Source organism: Platalea leucorodia (assembly GCF_965183815.1).
Source record: "Platalea leucorodia genome assembly, chromosome: 11".
Classification (NCBI taxonomy): Eukaryota; Metazoa; Chordata; class Aves; order Pelecaniformes; family Threskiornithidae; genus Platalea; species Platalea leucorodia.
The window spans coordinates 24,426,795-24,448,240 of record NC_138833.1 but is presented as its reverse complement, the minus strand read 5'-3'; the positions used below and the strand labels follow the sequence as shown (position 1 = coordinate 24,448,240).

General features: G+C 40.0%; 1 protein-coding gene across 1 annotated transcript; it reads left to right on the top strand.

The window, feature by feature from the left end:
- Positions 1-3,013: 3,013 nt before the first annotated feature.
- Positions 3,014-8,147, top strand: LOC309596273 (ovomucoid-like; the record flags this gene model as incomplete). Its single annotated transcript, XM_082324227.1, has 4 exons — positions 3,014-3,118; positions 5,255-5,274; positions 7,456-7,583; positions 8,102-8,147. Exons 1-4 carry the CDS (start codon positions 3,055-3,057, stop codon positions 8,145-8,147), a joined length of 258 nt encoding a protein of 85 aa, XP_082180353.1. The 5' UTR covers positions 3,014-3,054.
- Between the last annotated feature and the right edge of the window lie 13,299 nt (positions 8,148-21,446).

The following is a 21,446-nucleotide window of genomic DNA, read 5'->3' as shown; positions in this document are numbered from 1 at the left end:
TGCAGAGTTAGACTTGTTCACTATAGGCGCAAACCATTGAGTCATGTTCAACTTGTCCACCAAGAGAAGAACCGCTCTATTCTCCTCTGAATCTGCTGCTGAATGTTCCCAAAGACAGCATTCTGACCTAGGTGAACCTTTGGCCTACCTTAGGTTGACAGGTCTCAAGTTGTCAGACCAGCTCCGTATGAAGACTACCAGGGCAAACAACAAGCCTCTGCAAGTTTGGACAGAACGACAACTCAGACAAAGCATTTTTTCAGTCAAACAGTGACTATTTTCTCCAGTTCGTTAATGTGAATTCTGACCATTCTTAAAGCAAGGCATATAGATACTAAGATACTTCAGTACCCTTTTAAACTGGAGTTGCAATAAATGTTGTGGCATTACTTTTTACTGAATTTCATTTTGGGATTTTGCATATGAGTATTACCTCACTGCAGAAAGTGAAACGGACTGTTGCTTTCTGTGTATGGCATTTTTCTTCTCAAAGCTTCAAGACAGCTTTGATATTTCAAGACGCAAAAATCCAGAACTTTGACTGACCCCCTGCTGTGCCCTGCTTGTAGTGAGCTGCTATTTGCACACCCTACAATATGTCACAGCTACTCATCTGTATCCTTCCTATCTGAGTGGTCTGGGTGAGCCCTACAAAGTTTAAGGGCCACTGCTCAGAAAATGAATCTCAATTTGATTCAAAAGCCCTAATAAAAACACCTAAACATTACCAGAAAGAAACATTCACCCCATGGCTTTCCTGCTATGGGGCAAAGAATAAGCATCAGGAATCCTTTCAATAGCAAGTTAATTTTCAAATGCTAAGAAAAATCTGATCGAAAATCTGCATCCCTCATTAGCCCCCTCCAACCTCCAAAAGTCTTCTCTTCCTTTGTACACTAGTCCTCAGAAAATCTTCCTACATCAACTCAGAAGACTGCAAACAGATGTTTATATTCTTCTGCTAGAGGGACGGGATGATTCTAAGGTTGCATCAGACAGTACACTCTGTAGCACCATATTAAGCAAGACAGTGTAACCAAAATGGCAGATTTCCTCATACCAGTGTCAAGGAACCTGTGTGTTCTGTCAAGCTGCAGTTTTATAGTTTGAAGATACCCTCAAGAGTCTTGTTTGCTCAAAACTATTCAGACTAGGAGTACCTTCTGGGTTGTTTTGGGTTTTGCTCTTGTTGCCTAATGTTGGTAACTGTCCATCAACCAACAAACATGTCCTGAATATTCTCCATGAGTTTATACACACTCTATGCCAGGCTCTTCAGAAAAGTTTCGGACTTTCCAGAACAAAAATTTCGCTGACATCCCAAAGCAGCAAAATCCAGACCAACCCCAATTTAAATCACATCCTCGCTTTTGTGATCTCTGTCTCACAGGAATATGCACAGATGTCCAAGTTAAGAACAAAGAAATATTTAAAAAATCACTGAAGTAAGGGCATTTAAAAAAAAAACCAAACAAACATCTACAGGCCGCCACCTCAAACCAGATCTTTACCTATCCTGGAACCAGAATTTGATGGCATCTATTTTTTTATGTCGCATTAAGTGATGAGAAATTAACCAATTATTCATTACTTACATTCTTTAAAGACAAGATGATCCATATCCCTCTTGGAATGAGTTAGTGGGGCCCAAGGTCTACTTGACCTATTACAACCTTTTCTGTAAGAACTTTCAGTCCCTCTGAGGGACACGTGAGTTAGTGCAGCCCAAAGTCTACTTGACCTATTACAATCTTTTCTGTAAGAACTTTCAGTCCCTCTGTCTTAGTGAAATTAGCATATATGACCCTAACTCCTGCATGGGGAAAAAAACCCAGGCTATCTTGCAGTGTAGGGAAGGTGGTCATTGAAATACTGTGAATTGTAATGCTGTGCAGGGATCTTTCGTACTGAGACAATTTGCACATCTACATTGTAAATTGCTAAAGAGAAGGCCCTTCCGGAAGGATGGGTTCAAACAAAACTATAGGCTCAAAATTCCACATTACATTGAACTTTATGAAAATTAAGACTCGGATCTGAGTTTCCCATTGTGACTCTACTCCTGGTCTGTATTATAGAAGCCAGAAAATTACACCTATTGATTAAGTCACTAACACACTGGTATGTTGGATTTGTTTAAAGAATCCTACATGATATGGCACCTATTGTGCTGGAAATAGCAACAAAGGAGAAGATGGGCAGGCAGAGAGATCTTCTCCATATCTCCATGACAGCAAACTAGGCAGTAACTCAGCAGGATGCACAATAGCTGTGAACTCATCACTTCTCTTTGCTAGGCAGTGCAATGCAGTATCTTTGATCCTTCTGTCGCAAAGCATTGTTTCTGATCTCTAAAGTGGTGGAACTTTAAAGGCAGAAGAACACTGAAAGACTGGGGCATCTTCTGGGCTGTGTGTGAAGGTGAGGGTATTCACGTGAAATGTAGACTTTTCCAAGCAGCAACTACTACCACTGAGCAGTCTGAAAGGGCTCAGCGCGTGGCCATACTAACCAGCATCGCCTCTACCCACAGCTAGTGACAAGGGTGTCCAGAATTTCAAGAGAACAGGAATTAAGCATTTCAGCTCTACTGGTATGAATCTTTTGGAACGCACCCAGTAAGAGTTATTTTTTTTCCCCTGGGAATTATGTTCAGCTCTAAGGGTCAATATGGCAATAACAGAACAGCAATAAGTAACAACCTTACTGAGTCACTCCTTGAACTCGCTAATGGAGATGGAACAGTTAATTAGGCAAGGGGATTAGCCAAAGTACAATACATCTCCTTTATCAACACAATCCATGCTGTGACGCTCATCTTTCCCCTGTACTTATGACCTTCATGTTATACAGAAAACATTCTTATTGACACTACCCATGGGCAACACCTTCTTCTAATTACCTTCTCTACAACGGGTATTTCATCATCAGGGTTCCTGCTCTTTGTGCGTGGGTATATATATATCTGATCTCGCAGATACACGAATACACATTTAAGCTAAGTGTACTGGAATACTTGGAGCACAGATTGGCTGTGAAACAGGTCAAGAACCCATGTCTGCCATGAAGATAACATGTGCCTTTGTGCTCCTAACCCTGGCAGTTCTTTGCTTAGCAAGTGAGTAACCTTTTTTATTTCCTGATACATTATAGTTCTAATGTTCAAACACTGCAAGCTTCTCAGTCTACTGGGATAGTAAGCAATGGTTGCTGGACTTGGGTGGCAGAAAGCAAGTGAAATTTTATGCACTATGCTGGTGCATTATTTAGCAAGCAATATTACACCAGCTTTACAGTTGCCAACTTAAGTAGACGAAACCTATTCCTTGATGGTGGTGTGAATCAGAACTGCATTCTGCATTGTAACTAAAAAGTGAACTGAACTCAGAACTAAAGCAGGTTTTTACCTACTTATTTTTTTCTTCCACCTGAGCAGAGAGCTTGGACCTGATGAGGTTCTTGTCCTGCCAAACTGAGCAATCAGGAGACAGTTGATTATGCACAAGCCACATAATATGGCTGTGAATAACCTCTTTATGATGTTAGTTTGCCAGGCTGGAGGAAGCTTTGAGGCACACGTTGCTGTATGGTAAAATAGGGAGCTGAGTGTAATTTCTTGAGCCTTCACCTGGTAATTTTTTTTAAACTAAAATTTGCAATAAAAAGAAGTAAGATATAGAAAAATAAGTACATTTAGAATAACTGAAAGAGGAGAGTCCAAATCTTCTCTGCTAGTAGTATAGCAGTTCAATAGCATTATGAATGTTAGAGAAGCAAAACAATGAAAATGTTAAAACAAAACCAAAATTATGAAACAAAAAAATCTGTTTCCATTTTGAATAGCTCTGAAGTTTGCTTTGAAAATTGTCTGAAAATCAAAATTCTTATGAAAAATGTCAGTTTCAATGAAATGGCATGCTTTTGATGGAAACTGTTCTTTCAAAATGTTTTATTAACTGCAGATAAATAAATAAATATTGCTTTCATAAGAATTCCAGCAAATCCCTTCCTTGAACTTTCTAGTTTATCTTGTCTGCATTAAGACTTTATGGATCAATACTTTTTGAGCCACATCTTTTTCGCATTCACTCCCAAATACATAGTGGATACTAAAAGGTTATAGGAGAACAAATAACATCCTAACATTTTTGTGGAAGTGGGTTAAATCTGATCCAATTCCAGAATAATGAAAACTCAGTCAAACTTCTGGTGACATAGACTGAAATTTGACATGGAACATAATTTCTGCTAGTTTTCTTTACCTTGGACAACTTTATTTGATGAGAAGATGTAAGCAGCTCCATGAAAGGAAGTTTCAGTGGAAAGTTTAATGGCTTTAAAGATCAAAAAAGCTACATTTAGTCAGAAAGACAAGTGCTAGAGCTGTATTGCCTTTTAGATCATAATGCATTTTCTTCCTGCTCCTTCTGTACAGAAGCCTCTGCCTGATAACTTTTATCCCATGGAAGCCACAGAATGACAATTACAGGACAGGAGAAGAACAAAATACATTCCTAAAGAAAGTAACAAATGTGTCACCATAATGGAGACATGCCAATGTCACTTGATTACTTTCTGGGAGGCATAATTATAATTGTTGTGAAGGAGCTTTTTGAAGCCCCACCTGAGAACGGGGCTCCATTATATTAGATGCCATGTGTATACAAAATAGGAGCCAATCCTTCTGCCAAATACTTTAGAATCCATATTGACTGGCATGGGAAAACACTTTTTAAAGTGGTATTATGATCCAAATTACCTTATCATCATTATGTATATTTAGTATTATATTTTAATGAAGATACTATCCTCATTATTGACAGAAAATCAAAGTATAAAAGGACCATGTGATTTGCTTAGAGCCACATACAGGTTTTTTTTATAATCTTAGGAAGTAAAACCCAGTCATGCTCAACTAGTTCATCCTAAACGGGTTGGCCATTGAACATAATATTGACTCCTGGGTCTTCAGTCTTTCTCTGGTGAAAAGGGGCGATTACTGCCAACAACAAAGGCTGTTCTAGTTGCTGACACAAATTTCTAAGGTAAACAACACAATAAGGTCTACTTGTTTAATAGGTCCTGACACCTGTATCTTGTTAAACACTGAAAAACTATGTCAGTATTTACTTTCAAGGAGGTAAGAGACTTGGTGTTGCTGGAAGGGCTGGTACTAATGAAACCATCCCAGTTACAAACTGAATGTTCAACAGTGTTTTTTATTTTATCTTTTGTGATTCTGTTTATATTGCAGATGCTGCCAAAGAGAATGAGGTGAGTAATTTTCTCCTTTATTTCTGGATAAAAATATATAGTTTGTAACAACATGAGGTCCATGAGGTAAAAAACCCCAACACATAATAAACATTAATTAAATTCTGCCAAAGTATTTCAGAGAGAAATCCCTGAGTCTGAGATATGTGGTTTCCATACAGTTGCCCTGACAGCTTCCAGATGTTTTTACATGTAATGCAGTCTGGGCAAGAAATTGGGCAAGGCCAAATTTTAAGTCAGAGAAATCAAGGTTTTTTTAATATTTATCTGGTGATGACACTCTAAGGCTTTCTTGGTGACTTTCAGATCCTAAATCGTGTACCTAGAGATTTTAATTTCTCTTTGACTATGCTGGAGTGTCCATCCTGGGGTCAACCGCTGAAAGAAATGAGGCACCAAGCAATAAAATACCTTACTCAGATGAGCAGAGACAAGCCCTTTGGGAGTCCAGTGGACAGTAGCAGGGAGTGGAAATTCACACACACACAGAGCTGATCCCATACTAGCACAACATATACAGCCTCTGATGCCTAAAACTACACAAGACATACATACTTTTCCAGGAAGAGCCTGCTCCACTCTCCACAGCAAAGTATCTATCTTCTTCATTTTACCAGCTGTTACATATATATATATATATATATATATGGGGCAAATTCACCTAGTTTCTAGCTTTTTTATTTGCTGGGCCTTGCCTCTCATGAGTTGGTGGTTGACCAGTTTTAAAATGATAAGTTACAAGCTACAGAGATTCCTTCCCATGCCACTGTCTCTGTTGGGTTATGTTGTGGAAACCTGTCAGCTATGTCAGGTCTCTGACCTGCTTTTGCAGTTGGGGCTAGGTGTGCTGCCTCCTGCTTTCCAGCCACAGAGTTTGAAATGTGTGAGCCAGGGCTTTGGAGGAGAGGGAAAGGACAAAATGAAGGAAAAACCTGGGCAAACTAACATCCCATATGTTTGGTTGTTTGGGTTTTTTTTAAATGGGACACTGGATTTTAAGCCTGTAATACCCAAAAGAGTGATTGGCTAATAACTCTTTTTGCCAGTGGAGACCTCAGTCCGTGCTGCAGCCATGGCACAGGGGCTGGGCTGCTGAAGGGGATGAACACACAGAGCTCCTCATTTCACCCACCTGCAGACCCCAGGCAATGACTAGCATAAAACCAATCATATAATCTGTAATAAATTCCAGGGTTTGGCTGAAGTAATACTCCTGTCCTTCACTAAGAGTTGGATTGAAGGGGAAAAAAATCAGGCCATAACAAGAGAACAGCAAGGCTGGGTTCTGTTTTAAATATATATATTTATAATACATATTTTGGCTAGATCTTCAGAAAGGAAAAGCTCCAGTCATAGTGTCCCTCCAAAGACTAATATGCTTCAAACTGTCACTAGACTAGAAGTAAAAAGAGCTGAACAAGTTTTAGTTACAATAGCACCTATAAGGACAGGTGATTTCCTAGGCAAGCAAACCCTATGCTCTGGAGGATAACAAACAGCACATTAAATAGAATATGCGCACTGCAAAAGGAACTCCTTGCTTGTCAAATACCAGGAATGACATTCACCTGACAGGAGAAGATTGAGCTCCAAAACCAGGACAGGACCACTTTCAGTCATTTCTTTTATTAGTTTGTACTCCCATTTTCATATATAAGTCTGTAATGAATACAGTCCCACTATCAGATGGGGGCCTTTCAACAATTTCTTTTCATGCTTTACTTAATTCTGCCTGGGCAGATCCTTTCACCAGTGTAAAAAGCGTCAAGAGCTGATACTTGAGCAATAAAGACAGAAACCCTTCACATCCTTGAGAACTAATCTCACCTGAATTTACTGACAATTGCAATCAGGTAGAAAAAAATATTAAGCCTCAACTTTTCTGTAGATGGAAAAGGGGCTGTACTTTTCCCAGCGACTGTATTCTTATTCAGACAGACAGCAAAGTCCCTCAAGGTGCTCAGTGCCTGACATGGGTAGCATCACACACATCTCTGTCAGAAGGAATGTTTCTTTTTTGAGGCTTAGGCTCAGCTAATATAGATGGTGGAACCCCATTGACTGTGCTGCTCCAGAGCAGCTGACAAGCTTGTCCAAAAATTTCATATATTCATTATTTCTGTAGGTGAATGGAGAATGTGAGAAAGATGGATTTAAAGAAAAATTATAATGTATTTGCAGGTAGACTGCAGTGAATACAAGGGGTTAGAGAGAGGAAGACCTATTTACTGTGAAAGACTCTATCAACCTTTTTGTGGCTCTGATGGGAAAACATATAACAACAAATGTTCTTTCTGCAAAGCAGTCCTGTAAGTACAATATTACGTAATTACTCCTGAATAAGCCAAAATCTAAGATTAGCTGAGTTATCTGGTGTTTCTATTCCACCTAAGCGCTATAATTTTTCAGGGTTGCTACTCCTCTGCTTCCTTGCTTAATCTTTACAGACTAATTGCTTCTCCTACCAATAAGGTCCAAATGAGCTAAACAAATGACCTTGATATTTGTGTGAGCAACTTCCTATTCTAGCAGAAACTGTATAAGTCGGACAGTAAAGAGAAGAGTCCAATGAGCAACACAGGGCTAACAAGGCACCTGGACCCAAATCAGGTCATATAAGAATTCAAAAGTGGTACTGGAAATATCTTGCTTTTTTATGGATAAAATACATAATTTTTAAAAGAAAATTGTTCACAGATCAGTGCCTTCTTGTCTGCTACAAATGTTTATGGTGTCTGTTAGCAAGTTGTTGGCTGAGGACTTCAGAGAGATTTTAGTTTATGATGTTAAGCTTACTGTCTGTAATGTCTGTGTCCTCCCTTTGCAGGAGAAGTAGAGGTGCCTTACATATGAAGCAAGCAGGGGCATGCTGAATGAATTCTGCGTGACAGAGAAGAGGGCTGAGAACAGCTTTACACTGCCTTATCACAGTCTCTTAATTCAATTTCATTCATCCTGCCTGTTCTGATGATGGTGAACAAAGCACAAAGTAGGCTTTTCAGTTGTGCTCTGTCATTTGCTGCTTCTCTCTGCTCCTCAGTGTTGGGACTGACACTTCTGTTCTCCCTGCAAAGCATTTCCTTGGGATTCTCAGGAGCATTCCTGTTTCTGTAGCAAGTTGGTTTTCACATGAGCCCTTCATTATATATTTGTCTCCACAGTTAAAGTTCAAATCTTCTGACAATGCCACCTGATTTTAGTGGACACAGGTCAGTGCAGGCATTGCCTCTGCTTTCCTTGTTGGTGAAGTGTTTTCTTTCATTTACCCAGAAACTTTTGCGGATACTTCTTTTCAAAGGCTTCAGCTTTCCTAGGGAGTGCTTTGACACTTCCAGTTTTATAGCTAAATTTTAAATCCTCATTTTTCTTCTAACTTTGTACAATTCTGATTCATATGTATTGTCCAGCTACTTAGTTTGCATGTTTATTAAAATAAACGTTGACTCTTCTTTTGTCCACGGTGACCTTTCTAGAGAATAAGTTTATTGCATCCATTATTCACAAATGAGATATTTCCCGTTACAGAAAATAATCACAGAGCAGGAGCTAGGGCCAGAGGTAAAAAAAACAAAGCCTGGAAGACAGAAGTTGTAACACTGATAATATGCACTAGATGGCCTCATGTTACTGGAATTTACGCTACAATCTGGCTCTTTTTTTCCTTCAAATGAAACAAACCTAGTAAACTGTAACAGTGTATAAGCTTCATAAGAGTGTCTCTGTTAAATCCTGTCATTTAAATGTGATCATTAATGATTCTGTTCACTTCTGATAAATTGGCTGCTTTCAGACCTGAAGAAATTTCTGTTCTGATCTTACATCCTTATTATCTTCATTATTAAGCTAGTTTATGTCTTTTACACTTGAATAGTCAGTCAAGGGAATACATTTTCCCAGAATTAAAACTTACGAATGACTGACTTTACTAGGCTTACACATGAAGAAAATTTTGGAACTGGAATGTGGGTATCATTTCTGATCATTTCTGTCTGATACTCTTAATTACGCTGGAGTAAGACTCATACTTCACAAGAATGGAAAATGAGGAAAGAAGCTCATGTCCTTGCCTTTGAAGGCAAGACACCAAAAAGACTACCCATTCCACTACTGGCTGAATGTCGCTGTAGCATCAGGCAGACTGCATTCTGTAATGGAAGGACCAAGAGGATTTGTTGGTCCACGGTGTTAGTATGTGCTCGTTCTCCTGGCAGAGCTGAGAACATCACCCTCATTCCCTGTAGAGGAGAAGAGGCTGTTGGACTTTATGTGATGCTGACTAACAACCAAAGAGAAAGGCTTTCACAGGCTACTTCTTTACCAAGGAATTAAACAATGCCAGGACACAGCTGAGAGCACTGGAACTCCATCATCTTTACTTTGAATTTGTTAGCATGGCCCTGGCATGATCCTGTCTTGGACCAAAATTCTTCCCAACAGTTCTCAGGCACATCTTGGGAGGCTAGGGACCATTTCCAAATAAGAAACTGGATGAAGGCATCCTGTTTTGGAAGCTAAAATAATTTCATAGCAGAGATGTGACTAGACTCAACTAGCTGGCCTCTGGATGAGAGAGGCTCTGTTTAATTTGCCAGCACACACTGATGTAACCGTAGTCTCTAATTTGATTTATAATGTGAACTGGCTGAACTATTTTTATGCTAATTGCCTATTACACTCAGTACATCTGGAACATCTGGAAGAATGACAAAGCTGAAAACAACAAAAAATGAAAGGAAAAATTGAGGATTAATGAAATGCTAGATTAAGTATGTAAATGGATTGCTATTTCCCAACAAAGCAAACACCATAAAAAATAAATACCCTGCATTTCTATGTCAAATAATACTAAATAATGAGTGTATTTAACAAGGGACTTCTTTTTCCTGACTGTAAAGTTCCTAAATGCATTGCATTTCTGGGCAAAATAGCACTAGCTACCGAATGCTATGTAAATCTTGGCCAGATGGATTTCTTAACATTATTATATGCTGTTCCCAGGCACTGGTGTGTCCCATGAAACCACAGGTAGCAGAACAGGAGCCTAGGGACTGTTTTTGGGACGGAGTAGGGTTTATTCCCCACTGTGGGAGGCTTCAGACTCCTTTCTAAGGGATGCTGGTGCTCTTAGTACATTAAAAACCTGCTGAACACTCTGGATCATTCAAAGGCCGCTGAAACTGATGGGAGGCTACCTGTGACCTTGGCTTTAACTCTCATCTTTCAGAAAGGAGAAAATGGGCATGTTGTTTTCTAGGTGATGCATAAACAGATGATACTCACTTTGATGTTCTATTGAGGTTATCAGTTTAGAACAACGGTCTTAGCCAAGTGCCAGGATAAAATTGGAAACTTAAACATTGAGACTTATGAAGATGGATGAAGAGTTTCTGTACAGACCACAGCCCCCTTCTCTTTGTAACTGAAGTCAGGATTAATTAGCACCTGCATGTGTCAAAGGACAGACTACCGCTCTGAATGCCGGATTACACAAGTATGTGAGGAACAGAAAGCTCCTAGAGTGAGGACTGTGGTCGCTCTTGTCATGGTACCTCCCAGAGTGTGTTTCTGCTTCATGTATTTCTCTCAATAAAATCAGACTTCATGTGTGCTGTGGTTGGGGAGAAGTGGTGGAGGGGCTCATCTTCAGGGGCCATGTTCTTCATGAAACAGGAAAAGCACAGTTCATTAAGAGCAAGCTATAGTTCCCTACAATGCCAACTTATCGATGTTATTCCAGAAAAGCTGGCAGAACAAATCACATTTACATTCTTCATCTTTGCACTTTGTTAACAAAGACTTAGTTAATAAAGGCCATTTCCATGAAACCAAATGTTCATTTCATAGTTAAAAAAGAAAGCCTCAACAGACAGTAAGCAGGATTCTGTCACATATATTGCTTTATTTAGTCCCTCCATCATTAATATTTTCTGATTGTGGGAAGTTTACATTGCTATGAACTATGTTCTCATGGATATGTTTACAATAATTTTTTCATGAGACTGTTCCAACTGCTGAAGCAAGTTATCAGAATGACACATTTTCAAATGTAATTTACACTCACAGTTGCATTGGAAAGCAGACCTTCCTTCTACATTAGTGAAGAATGGATGCAACAAATCACAGATGATGAAGCTTGGCATCTTCAAGCATTTTCAGATTGTGGCAGTGACAGCACCATGGGCAGATGGGTGAATATCAAACAGAACCAAGGGCAAATGTTTTAATGTGATACAGGAATCTACCAAACAGAGATTAACACATATAGACTAGAGTTTAACATCCCATAAGATCTCTTGAATTTTGTTCATCTCTTCCTCTCCATTAGCCCCTACCTTGATGCCTAAAAGAGAAAGGCAAGACAGAAGGTACATAGATGATACCGGAGATGAGTATATCAAATGCTGAGAAGCAATGGAATTCAAGTCAAAGAGGATTATTTTTTATGGAAGGTAAAATACATTATCACAACAAGGGAAGCTAAAGGTGAAATGCAACAAATACTACAAATCTTAGGAAAAATGAGAGGAAACCTTCAGGAGAAAAAAGCTCAGGGAAGATTTTAAACCAGGAAGCTGGACAGCACTTGTCCATTCCTTCTCCTCATTATCTCCTCAGGCTTAGTTTAGTGCACAAACCAGAGCAATATAATCTTTCTTCTCCCATGACTGCTTAGTGGAGAAGACTCCACATGTTCAGCTAAGCCAGGTACTCAAGAATCCTGCAGGCTGACTGAAACACTAACAAAGGGTGAGGTGCAGATGGCATCTTTTTATCTTCTCTATGAAATAAAGAGGCTGGAAATCCTTGTAATTCTAACACAAACAAAGTCACATGGACTTTTTTAGGAGTTTATATGGTTATCTTCCCACTCTCTTTCATCCCAGCGTGAACTTCTGTGAATAAATGATGGAGAACACTAGAATGGTGGCACATATTATGAAAATACCAATGTAAACTGACTTTAGAGGTTTTTTCATTTTTCTCTGGCCCAAGAGAGTGATATTACATACCATTGAAATATTTTCTAAAAATCTTCGAGAGTCTAGTGAAGTTGCCATGTCTTGAAGTTGCAGGTAAGACATCTAACTCGAAAAGCAATGCAATAAACATCCTCCATTGGGTCACCAGACTATTTGGGTACTTTCAATGCATTTTTTCTTTCTTGTTTAGTTAGACTGCCCACATTAGTACCTCCAGCATTAATTAGATATGTTTCTGGTAAAGAGAGAAATTGTAAATCTGTGCTAAGGTAATAAGAAACTGTTGGTTAGAGCCACAAGTGCTCATGACCTCTGGCACAAGACCAGCAAGACTTAAGTGCTGTGTGCATGGACTGGTGAAAGAGGCTAGTCAGATGGCTCTGACTATCATATTTTGGATTAGGACATGTATAAAGCATGAGAATGTAGGCTGGTACTGAAACTAAAGCTAAATCAGTGGCAGCAAAAAATCTGCCAGTATGAAATGTTACTGCTCACCAGCTAGAGTTTTTTCCTGTTAAAAGAGATAAGCTGAGAAAGGTGAGGAACTTAGTATTGAGTAAGTGGAATTAACGGAGGACATTGGCAGAAAATTCTTCTCTCTATCCTAGGACACAGACTAAATCCACCACCACCATGAATTCTGTTTATCTGGAAACCAGGTCCCAGCAATTAGGCAGTAGGAATGCAAATGAGCAAGGTAATATTGTAAAAGTTTCTCATAGCTCAAAGGCTTGTGGCTCTGGACAGTCAACCTAAAAAGATACTCACAACAGGTCAACTTGCCCTGAATGTGTCTTGACTGACAAAGATCAAAATGAGAAAACAAAGATCAAACTGAGAAAACAAAGCCAAACGCTGATGTTTTATCATGATGTCAGAAAATCCAGCACACAAATTGGGGATATTTTCTGCCTTTTAGCTTGTCTTGTTATAGCCTAAGTGGATATTCACACCATCTGCTTTAATACATTGAGATACTTAACTGACTGTGTTTTTGGACCAAACCTAAGATACTAAGTTTCCTATGCAGCCAATGCACATCCACAAGGGTGATTCAGAGCCCTGTAAGTTAGAGGTCAAAAATAGTTCAGCACAGACCCCTGCATCTACCACAGACCCCTGGGACTCTAATTAGTTTCTGATAATTTCTGACATGAAAAAGTAGACAAGAGCAGCTGGAGAGCAGTATTCTCTAACATGGAGTGCTTGTGCTTTTTATCAGCTCCTGCTAGCATCATGTGCTGGCCCATAGCCGCAGATAACGCTGAGAAGCATACCAGTTTTTGCCACATACCAGAGCAAAGAACATGATCTGCCAATTGATGTAAATGACATCTGAAGAAAATGCTGAAGCAGCCAGACAATCTGGACAGTCAAGTTTGTGTGATGGAGCAACGACATAGAAATATGGGGAAGGAAAAATGTACCTAGCTTGAGTGAGCTGATGAAACATGCTCAGATCCTGTTTGCTAGAAAACAAATTAGAGGTAGCCAGATATTGGCATTGAATAGAAAAATAGAACAGATCTCCTTGCACTCATTGAGGATTAGAGTTTTTAAAACTCTGCACTGAAAAGGTACTCATATATCATTGATGTACCTATTTATATGTGGAAGAGAAGGAAGGGCTTTCACAGTAAGGTCTTACAGCATTTTATTTTTCACTTCTACGACAGGAGGTACTGAAATACAGGCCTGAAAATCAGATAGGTTGGATTTCCAAAAAAGAAAATGCCAGTGCTATAATAAAGCTACTTCATTTGTCCATAAAGCTCACACTGTGTTTTCTGATATTGTTGTTACTGTCATTGTTCTAGCATGTAAGTGCAGCAGATGAAGAGAACTGGTGCTAGGTCCTCTACGTGCTCAATTTTATTGATGGACTCTGCCCCTAAGACCTCAGAGATTGACCTGGAAAGCAAACTGTTTAGGGGGAACATAGCCACTTCAATCAAAGCCATGTATATATCAGACATGTATGGGTGAGCCAGAACGAACATCCAGGTCTCCTGACTCCTACACTAGCAATTACCTTCTTAAACACACCAAGGCCAACATGAAAAATTGCCAGCTGTGCTCTACAGCTGCTATTGCATAAAACATTCTTTAGATCAGACCACAATCCCATGTCTCTGGATTGAAGATAATACCAGGTGACTGACTGGTGAAATATAATGGAACATAATTCACATTCAACTGACCTCATTATGGTGTATCAGTGTCTGGTCAGCCTGGAGACCTGCATTCTAACCCTGCTCTAAAACCAGTGTGATACTGCTCAGGCTGTTTACATTCAACAGCTCAAAGGTTATCTCATGCTTGCTGAGTGTTTCCAGTTACTACAGTTATTTTGGTGTTTCTGAATCTTCTAATAATACTAAGTATTTGGAAAAAAACAGGCCCTCAGTGTCACAACTTAGAGAATGTACACAGAAGACATTTTCAACTATTTGATCTTAAGATCATAAGATCTTACTGCATAAGACTGTAACTTGTGGCTGCAAAGAGAACTGGTAAAAAAAAATGTCACCACCAAAATACCAGGGAAGTTCTCAACACTTAGCACTCTTTATTGCAGCCATTTGTCAAGAAGGAGACATCCTAAAAGTTCAAGTTTTTATTGAATTTGCATTTTCATGGCAATCTCTTGCTTTGGAACATTCTTCAGCTGGCTCCAATATAAAAAAAATAGATGGGAGAGGACTAAAAGCAAGTCTTGAGCTAAAGGAAAGGATGAACAACGAGGATACGGTGCTAAATTAACTCTGATCACATTGGCATTAAAAGCTTAGAAAAAGAGAGAAAAAAATCATTTTTCCTACCAGATTGACACCTCTAACAGTAAAGGAGATTGGAATTCTATCCTATTACTTTTGCACAAAACATGCAGACTCCCACATGCTCTGTTTAGAAAGATATGTTGCCCTCTCTCCCCAAAGCTTTAAAAATTACAATGCAGAACAGAATACCAAAGCTATGTATTTCAGTAACGAGCAATGATCAACACACATATAGCGTATTAATCAAGGAGCAGGAAAAGAAACTGGTGACTGAGGAAAGACAGATTTTTTTTTTTTTTTTTTACGAAAAAATGGTTATAGGATTCTACATATTCACTTAGAAGACAGAGGGTCCTCTTCTGAGTTTAACAAGCCATGTGGAGAAAGGTATGTATCTGTCATGAAAAACAAAGCAAAAAGTCATTATGATTGTCACAAAATGTGAGACACACAGACTTGCCTAGGAATCTTTCCCAAAAAGGCTATTCCAACCATTCTCTGTGGCATGGAGCTCATTATCTCCAGTTTTCTTCTGTTCTGTTTAGGCTTTCATACTTCATCTATCACTTTGACAACTCTAATCATTGTCTCACTTTTTTTTCTCCAATTCAACTGAGGTAACCATCAATGTAAAACAAAATAGACTAATACTAAAGTGAATTGAAATGAAATGAACTCTGATATTCTTCAGAGAACATTACTCAAACTTACTATCCTTACTTGTGCTAATGTACCTGATGACTTCTGTTTTTTTGGACTAACTTTCTTCCCCTTCCCTCAAATGTTACAGATTTCCTTGCAAAAATCAATAAAGAAGCAAAATTTCCTCTCTGTTTTGCAGAAGATAAATAGACCATAATCAAAACAACTAAAGTCCGATAACAGTTGGGTTCTGGGATTCAGTTCCTTGAGGAATTGGGAAACTGGGGCAGTAACAATCTCCCTCGGGAATCACTCAGAAGGAGACATGATCAAATTCAAATAGTAATCCAAACTGTGCATCTATCTGTCCTTGGACAACTCATAAGCATGTAACAAGATTTTCAACTTTTCTATTACAGAATATAAATTCTTTGGCAGTTCGGACAATTTCTAGTAATGCAGAGCTTTGTACACAAGTTACATACACTGTGAGTTACATGAATTAACTTATCAACTGTCCATAAAGGGATATTTTTCCAATTCTGTGGGACATGAGGTATGTCAAACCATTGAGACACAAGCAAACACATAGAGATACACATTTAAAATCTGAAAAACTGAAAAGATCTAAAAAATTTTCTTTCTCTTCTTAATTGGACTTTAAAATTCCAACATAAGATGGCCACAGGGATCACTAATTATGAAGATTTCCCCGTTAGGCCTAGATATTCTCAGATATAGCAGGAAATCAGAATACATCAGCTAGAAGAATGACAGCTCTAATATCTCATTCCCAAAGGTTAATGAGTCCTCAAAGAACAGCAGCCCCCCTAGACGGAGTAGTATGTCACATAAACCTTATGCTAATTTGGCCAAGCTATGACCATGTTCCTTCAGACCTCTCAGAAGCAGCACCTGAAGGTAGGCGAATGTGGGCATGGGGAAGGCTTGTTTGCCCATCCGTGCCACAGAGGTGCCACCTCCTGGGAGAAGCACAGCATACCTGCAGCTGCTGGCCTCCCACCAGCACACCTCTACCCATTCTGAGCACAGCTGGAAGGAAGATGATTTCATGTGCCACAGAGCATAACAAAAGAAGGATAGGTTTGTTTCTGCTGTTGTATCCACTCTTGTTGCTGGTTTCCACTCCTGCAGTGGACAAGCCCATCATTGCAAGGACTGAAGCTGCCATTACTTCCATAGACTACATTTCAGTGCGACTTTACAGGAGGGCCTGAGGATTTTGATAGGGAAGGACTCACACCCTTCCAAACCAGGGAATGACAAAACAAGGGAGTTCCCTCCCTGTTTCCAACAAGCATCGCACTATAGCCTGTCATGGCCCCAGCCCTCACCCGTCTCCCACAATGAGTAGAACCCCAGTTTAATTCCAGCTCTGAAAGCCCTCAGTTCCCTACCCCAATCCTAACCCTACCTAACCTGAACCAGAAGGCTGCAAATTTCTTTCCACCTCCCAACTCCAGATACACATTTAACTATAGCTCCCTTCTGAGTCCAATGCTTATCGTAGCTTTCCTGTCTGAGCAGGAAAAAAAATCAGAAGCTCAAGGGAGGACACAGTTTCTTTTGCTCCCTTCATAAATCTGTGAAATCACAGAATATCACTCCTGCACCTATTGCCTTTCAACCATGCCTGCCTGAGGGAAGAGTGCAGACACTGAGATGCTATACTATCTGATTTTTTGTTATATACAAGATGAAGAGTTGTATTTCTGGAAGCTGTTTTTATTTTTGAATTCTGACTTGCAGCACATCCTCTTAGGCCTGTTGTTTTAACAGACTCTGCACCCTCTTAAAGGAGAGGAGAGGTGCATATGGTGATTGCCAGCAGACCACACCTCTCAATGCCACTGGCACATTCTGCCACAAAGGGCTGCCTGGAATCCTCCCACAAAGTGACACAAACTGATGCTCCTTGTCACTTGTGTGAAATTAAGCAGCCAGTAGTTGATATGAATTTCTAAGCGATGCCTCCATGTTTTCAAGCAACCAAAGCATGCTACATGGCTATTTGAACGTGCCCACTGGGCAGCTGAACTGTCTCCTTCTCGCTGGAGGAATTCACAGCAGCTTCCATCAGCCAGGTCAACAGAAGACAGCCCTGGGTGGCTTATAGTCAGGGAAGACGAGACAGTTCCACTCAGTGCAACCAAAACACCTTGGCAGCAGAGGGACTTCCCATTTATGAAACTAGAAATATAATTCAGAAGGGTTCAAGTGCCACTAGACAGGTACTTTCTTCCGTGAATGAACTTACTTCAAGTTCACAGCACCAAATCTGTTTTACAAATGCATGCATCATGTTTTCCATAAATCCTTCCATAATTAAAGAATTAGTGAGAAGTGATTTCATGACTTTGCAAACCTCCATGACTGCCAAGAGCACTACGGATCTGGTAACTTTATGCTATTGCAAACACATATGTAATTGTCCAAGCTGAGACCACCTTCCCTAAAGGGAAAAGACATGTAGTCCCCAAATCCTCTATATTTAAAGTATGTGTCATGGCCAAACATATGGCCAGTGCAGATATGAGTCATAACATCCAGATATGGATACAGACAGTATGGTGGCATTTGAATGAAACAGGCAGACAACAGCAAGTATTAGCAATAAGAAGTAAATATTTTTACAATAATATCAGTGCTATGCTAATCCCAAAGTTTTTATAAAATGTTCTGGAGCTTTTTCAGGGTGAAGAGGGGCATGTGCATATCAGAAAATAGAAGTCATTCTTTCAAAGTTTAAGTTCGTTAAAGGAGAATATTTCTATGTGCAGAAGACACAAAAATGTGAGCGTAGATATTTAAACCTTGGTGAAAACACTACTGACATGTAAGAGGAACCCTGTATGTCAGAATCCCTTTGATTCATTTTTATCAAGTATCAGCTGTGGAGAGAGGAGCAAAATACTAACTGCTGACTCAGTGATGCAGGTGAGACACATTAGGTACCGATTTCTTATAAATACGGAGAGAATGACTTTTCTTGGAAGAAAATAGTGATATGTTGGGGTTTAGGGTATGCTAATATGTTGTCTAAGAATTATGTTGATGGGTTAGGAGCAGATACAAGAAAAGTGATACATAAATTGTTAATGAGGAGCTATAAGTATAGTAAATATGTTGGGTTTAGAAGATTTTCTCAGCTCAAAGTTTCTGTTTGGAGCTAGATGGGTATTTAACAATTTGTTTCCTTAAAAGCTTTAAGTTTTGAAATGTTGATGAGTTTTTGCTAGCCACTTCATATGTAGTTAGTGGCTAATTTTGTCAACAGTTGGGATGGAGAGCATTCATTGTCTCAGAAGACTAAAGTTTAGAAACATCTCTTTAGGAGACTGGTAAGTATTGAGAGTCTGTGGCTTGTAGACTTCTTTCTTTAAAGCATAAAGGAATGCATTCATTTCCTCAGGTCTTTTATTTTTGATTCAGTAATACTTGTATTACAGAAACAAATGAAACCTCCCTAAAATGTAAATTTGTAGTATGCATGTCCAAATAGCTTCCACTATCTCTACATGAGAGGTCTCAACACCCTGGAAGCAAGGCCAATGTTTTAAATTAGTTTAAGAAAGAATAGCCTCTTAACTTTGTAAACTTCTCAGTAGTGTGCTATATGTAATGTAGTTTGCTATTTCATTTCAAATTTGATCCAGACTAGAACAGTATTTTTACTGATGGCTCAGAATTTCTAGTTTCTAATTTGTTTTGATTTGGGTTTTAGCTTAGATATCCTTGAGTGCCTCAAACTCTAAACTTTCTCCTATGTAGCAGTGGGGAGTGAAAGAAATAGAACTATCAAATTACCTTCAAGATCCACGTATAAGTGATCTATGTTATAAGTTCCTGGGTTTCTGTTAAGAAAAAAAAGAGGGTGTGTTCGGCTTCTGCTGTCTATCTTGTAACCACCTAACCATTCATATACTCTGACTGTTTATACATAAGTTTAAATGACAGTTAAACCAAACTGCCCTGCCCAAATTCTTTAATTCAATTTAATCTCTCTTGTGTCCTTTTTGCACTCTTCTCTTATTGCCACTAAATGCGTGCCCCCCCCCCCGCATTTAGGGGAGTGGGGCAGGAACAAGCATTGCTAGACTTGAATCCTGCTATTGAATGAACTAGTTTTTCCTTTTTCTTGTTTTGTTTTTTGGAGGAGGCCTCACTTGCCTACTTTCCCCGTATTTTGGGGTCTAAATTTTTTGGATGCTGCTGTTGACGCATCTAAAATCCACACTCAATACCAAGAAGAGGGTTTGTCCCTGTTTTGCACAGCTGTTACCAACTGTTCTATGTTCAGGAATAGCATCAGTGGCACCAGTTCCTGTCATTTGCAACCCAGCTTAAATGTAGTCTATCCTGCATGCGTTCCTGTCACTGGGACATTCTTTTCCTGCTCTATGCTGCCTTCTCCTGCCTTTTTTTTTCCTGTACCGAAAGAATCTTACAGGAATGTAATGTGCCAGGGTCTGGGTAGGTTGTATGAGGTATTAGCCAATAGGTGTTCCTGCTGTCTTTGCTGTAGGTAGCAGTGATGATGTGAGAAGTTAGCTGAGGGATGAAGAGAAACAAGGTTTGGACAGAGCAGTTATCTGATTTTGTAGTCATGAGAATTGCCTCCAATATGCAAGAGGAAATGCTAAACAGGAACATTTCCTGAAGCCTGAGTAAGAGTAACATCAGACTAAATGTGAATGCTACTGCATGCATTTGCTCTATGATCCTTGAAAAGAGATGGTCTCAATGCATGCTGTACGTGTGAGTGTTCCTAATAGCTTCTCCGTGACTCACTCTGCTCATTCTGCAAAGTCAAAGTAAAAATTTATTATTTTGTATTTCACCACAGTGGTGTGGGTCACTCTGGGATGGTCATTAAACCACTAACTGACTCTTTGCATGTTGGCCTTCACAAAAAATAACCCACAAATAGTCTGCTCAGTAATAAATGAGCTTTGTTACTCAGTTCCTTGGGGCTTGCATGAAATGTGACTCCAATATATTTAGTAAATTGTGATTTCTACTGGGATCAATCCAAACACACTGATTAAAAGATGGCCTAAATACAGACCCACAAAATGCTGGAAATACACTTTGGCAAAGGCAACTAGCAGGACTTGGGGATGGGCTAAAGATTCTGCAGATAATGTACCACTATCACCTCTCAGTTCACACACAACTGTGGGCTGGGGTGTAATTCTTATAAATTACATTCCTCTCCGTATGTGTGCAAAGGGACCTCAGAGTCTCACTGTGGCCTGTGAGCTGTTTTACTCTACCTCACCGCAGAGGTACCCCACCAAATGCATACAGGTGCCGTTGTGGTGCTGTAAGTCTTTCAGGGGTTTCCTCAGTTCCTTCTCTTTCAACATACCCAATTTATGTCGCTGTACCTCAGCCGGCATTTAATGCTCTCAGGGCTTTGACGTGGGCATCTCGACCCTGTCACCGGGCCTGCAGACACACGTCCTGCTAGGAGCCTCAGGCTCGGGCCGCGGTGAGAGCAGGGCGGCCTAGGCTGCCAGGTCCCGGCAGGCCGCGCTGGGACCCCCTCCACGGGCTGCGAGGGGTCAGCCGCGGCGGCACCGTAGTCACCACCGACATGGCGGCCCCCGGGCGACGCATTGAAGATAGCGGACGCGACGCCGCACTCAAGATGTCGGCAGTAAAGCCCCGCCCCTCGCTGCCCCCAAGATGGCGGCGGGGCAACCCGGCTCCCGCCCCCGGCCGGCGCCGGAAGTGGGGCCGG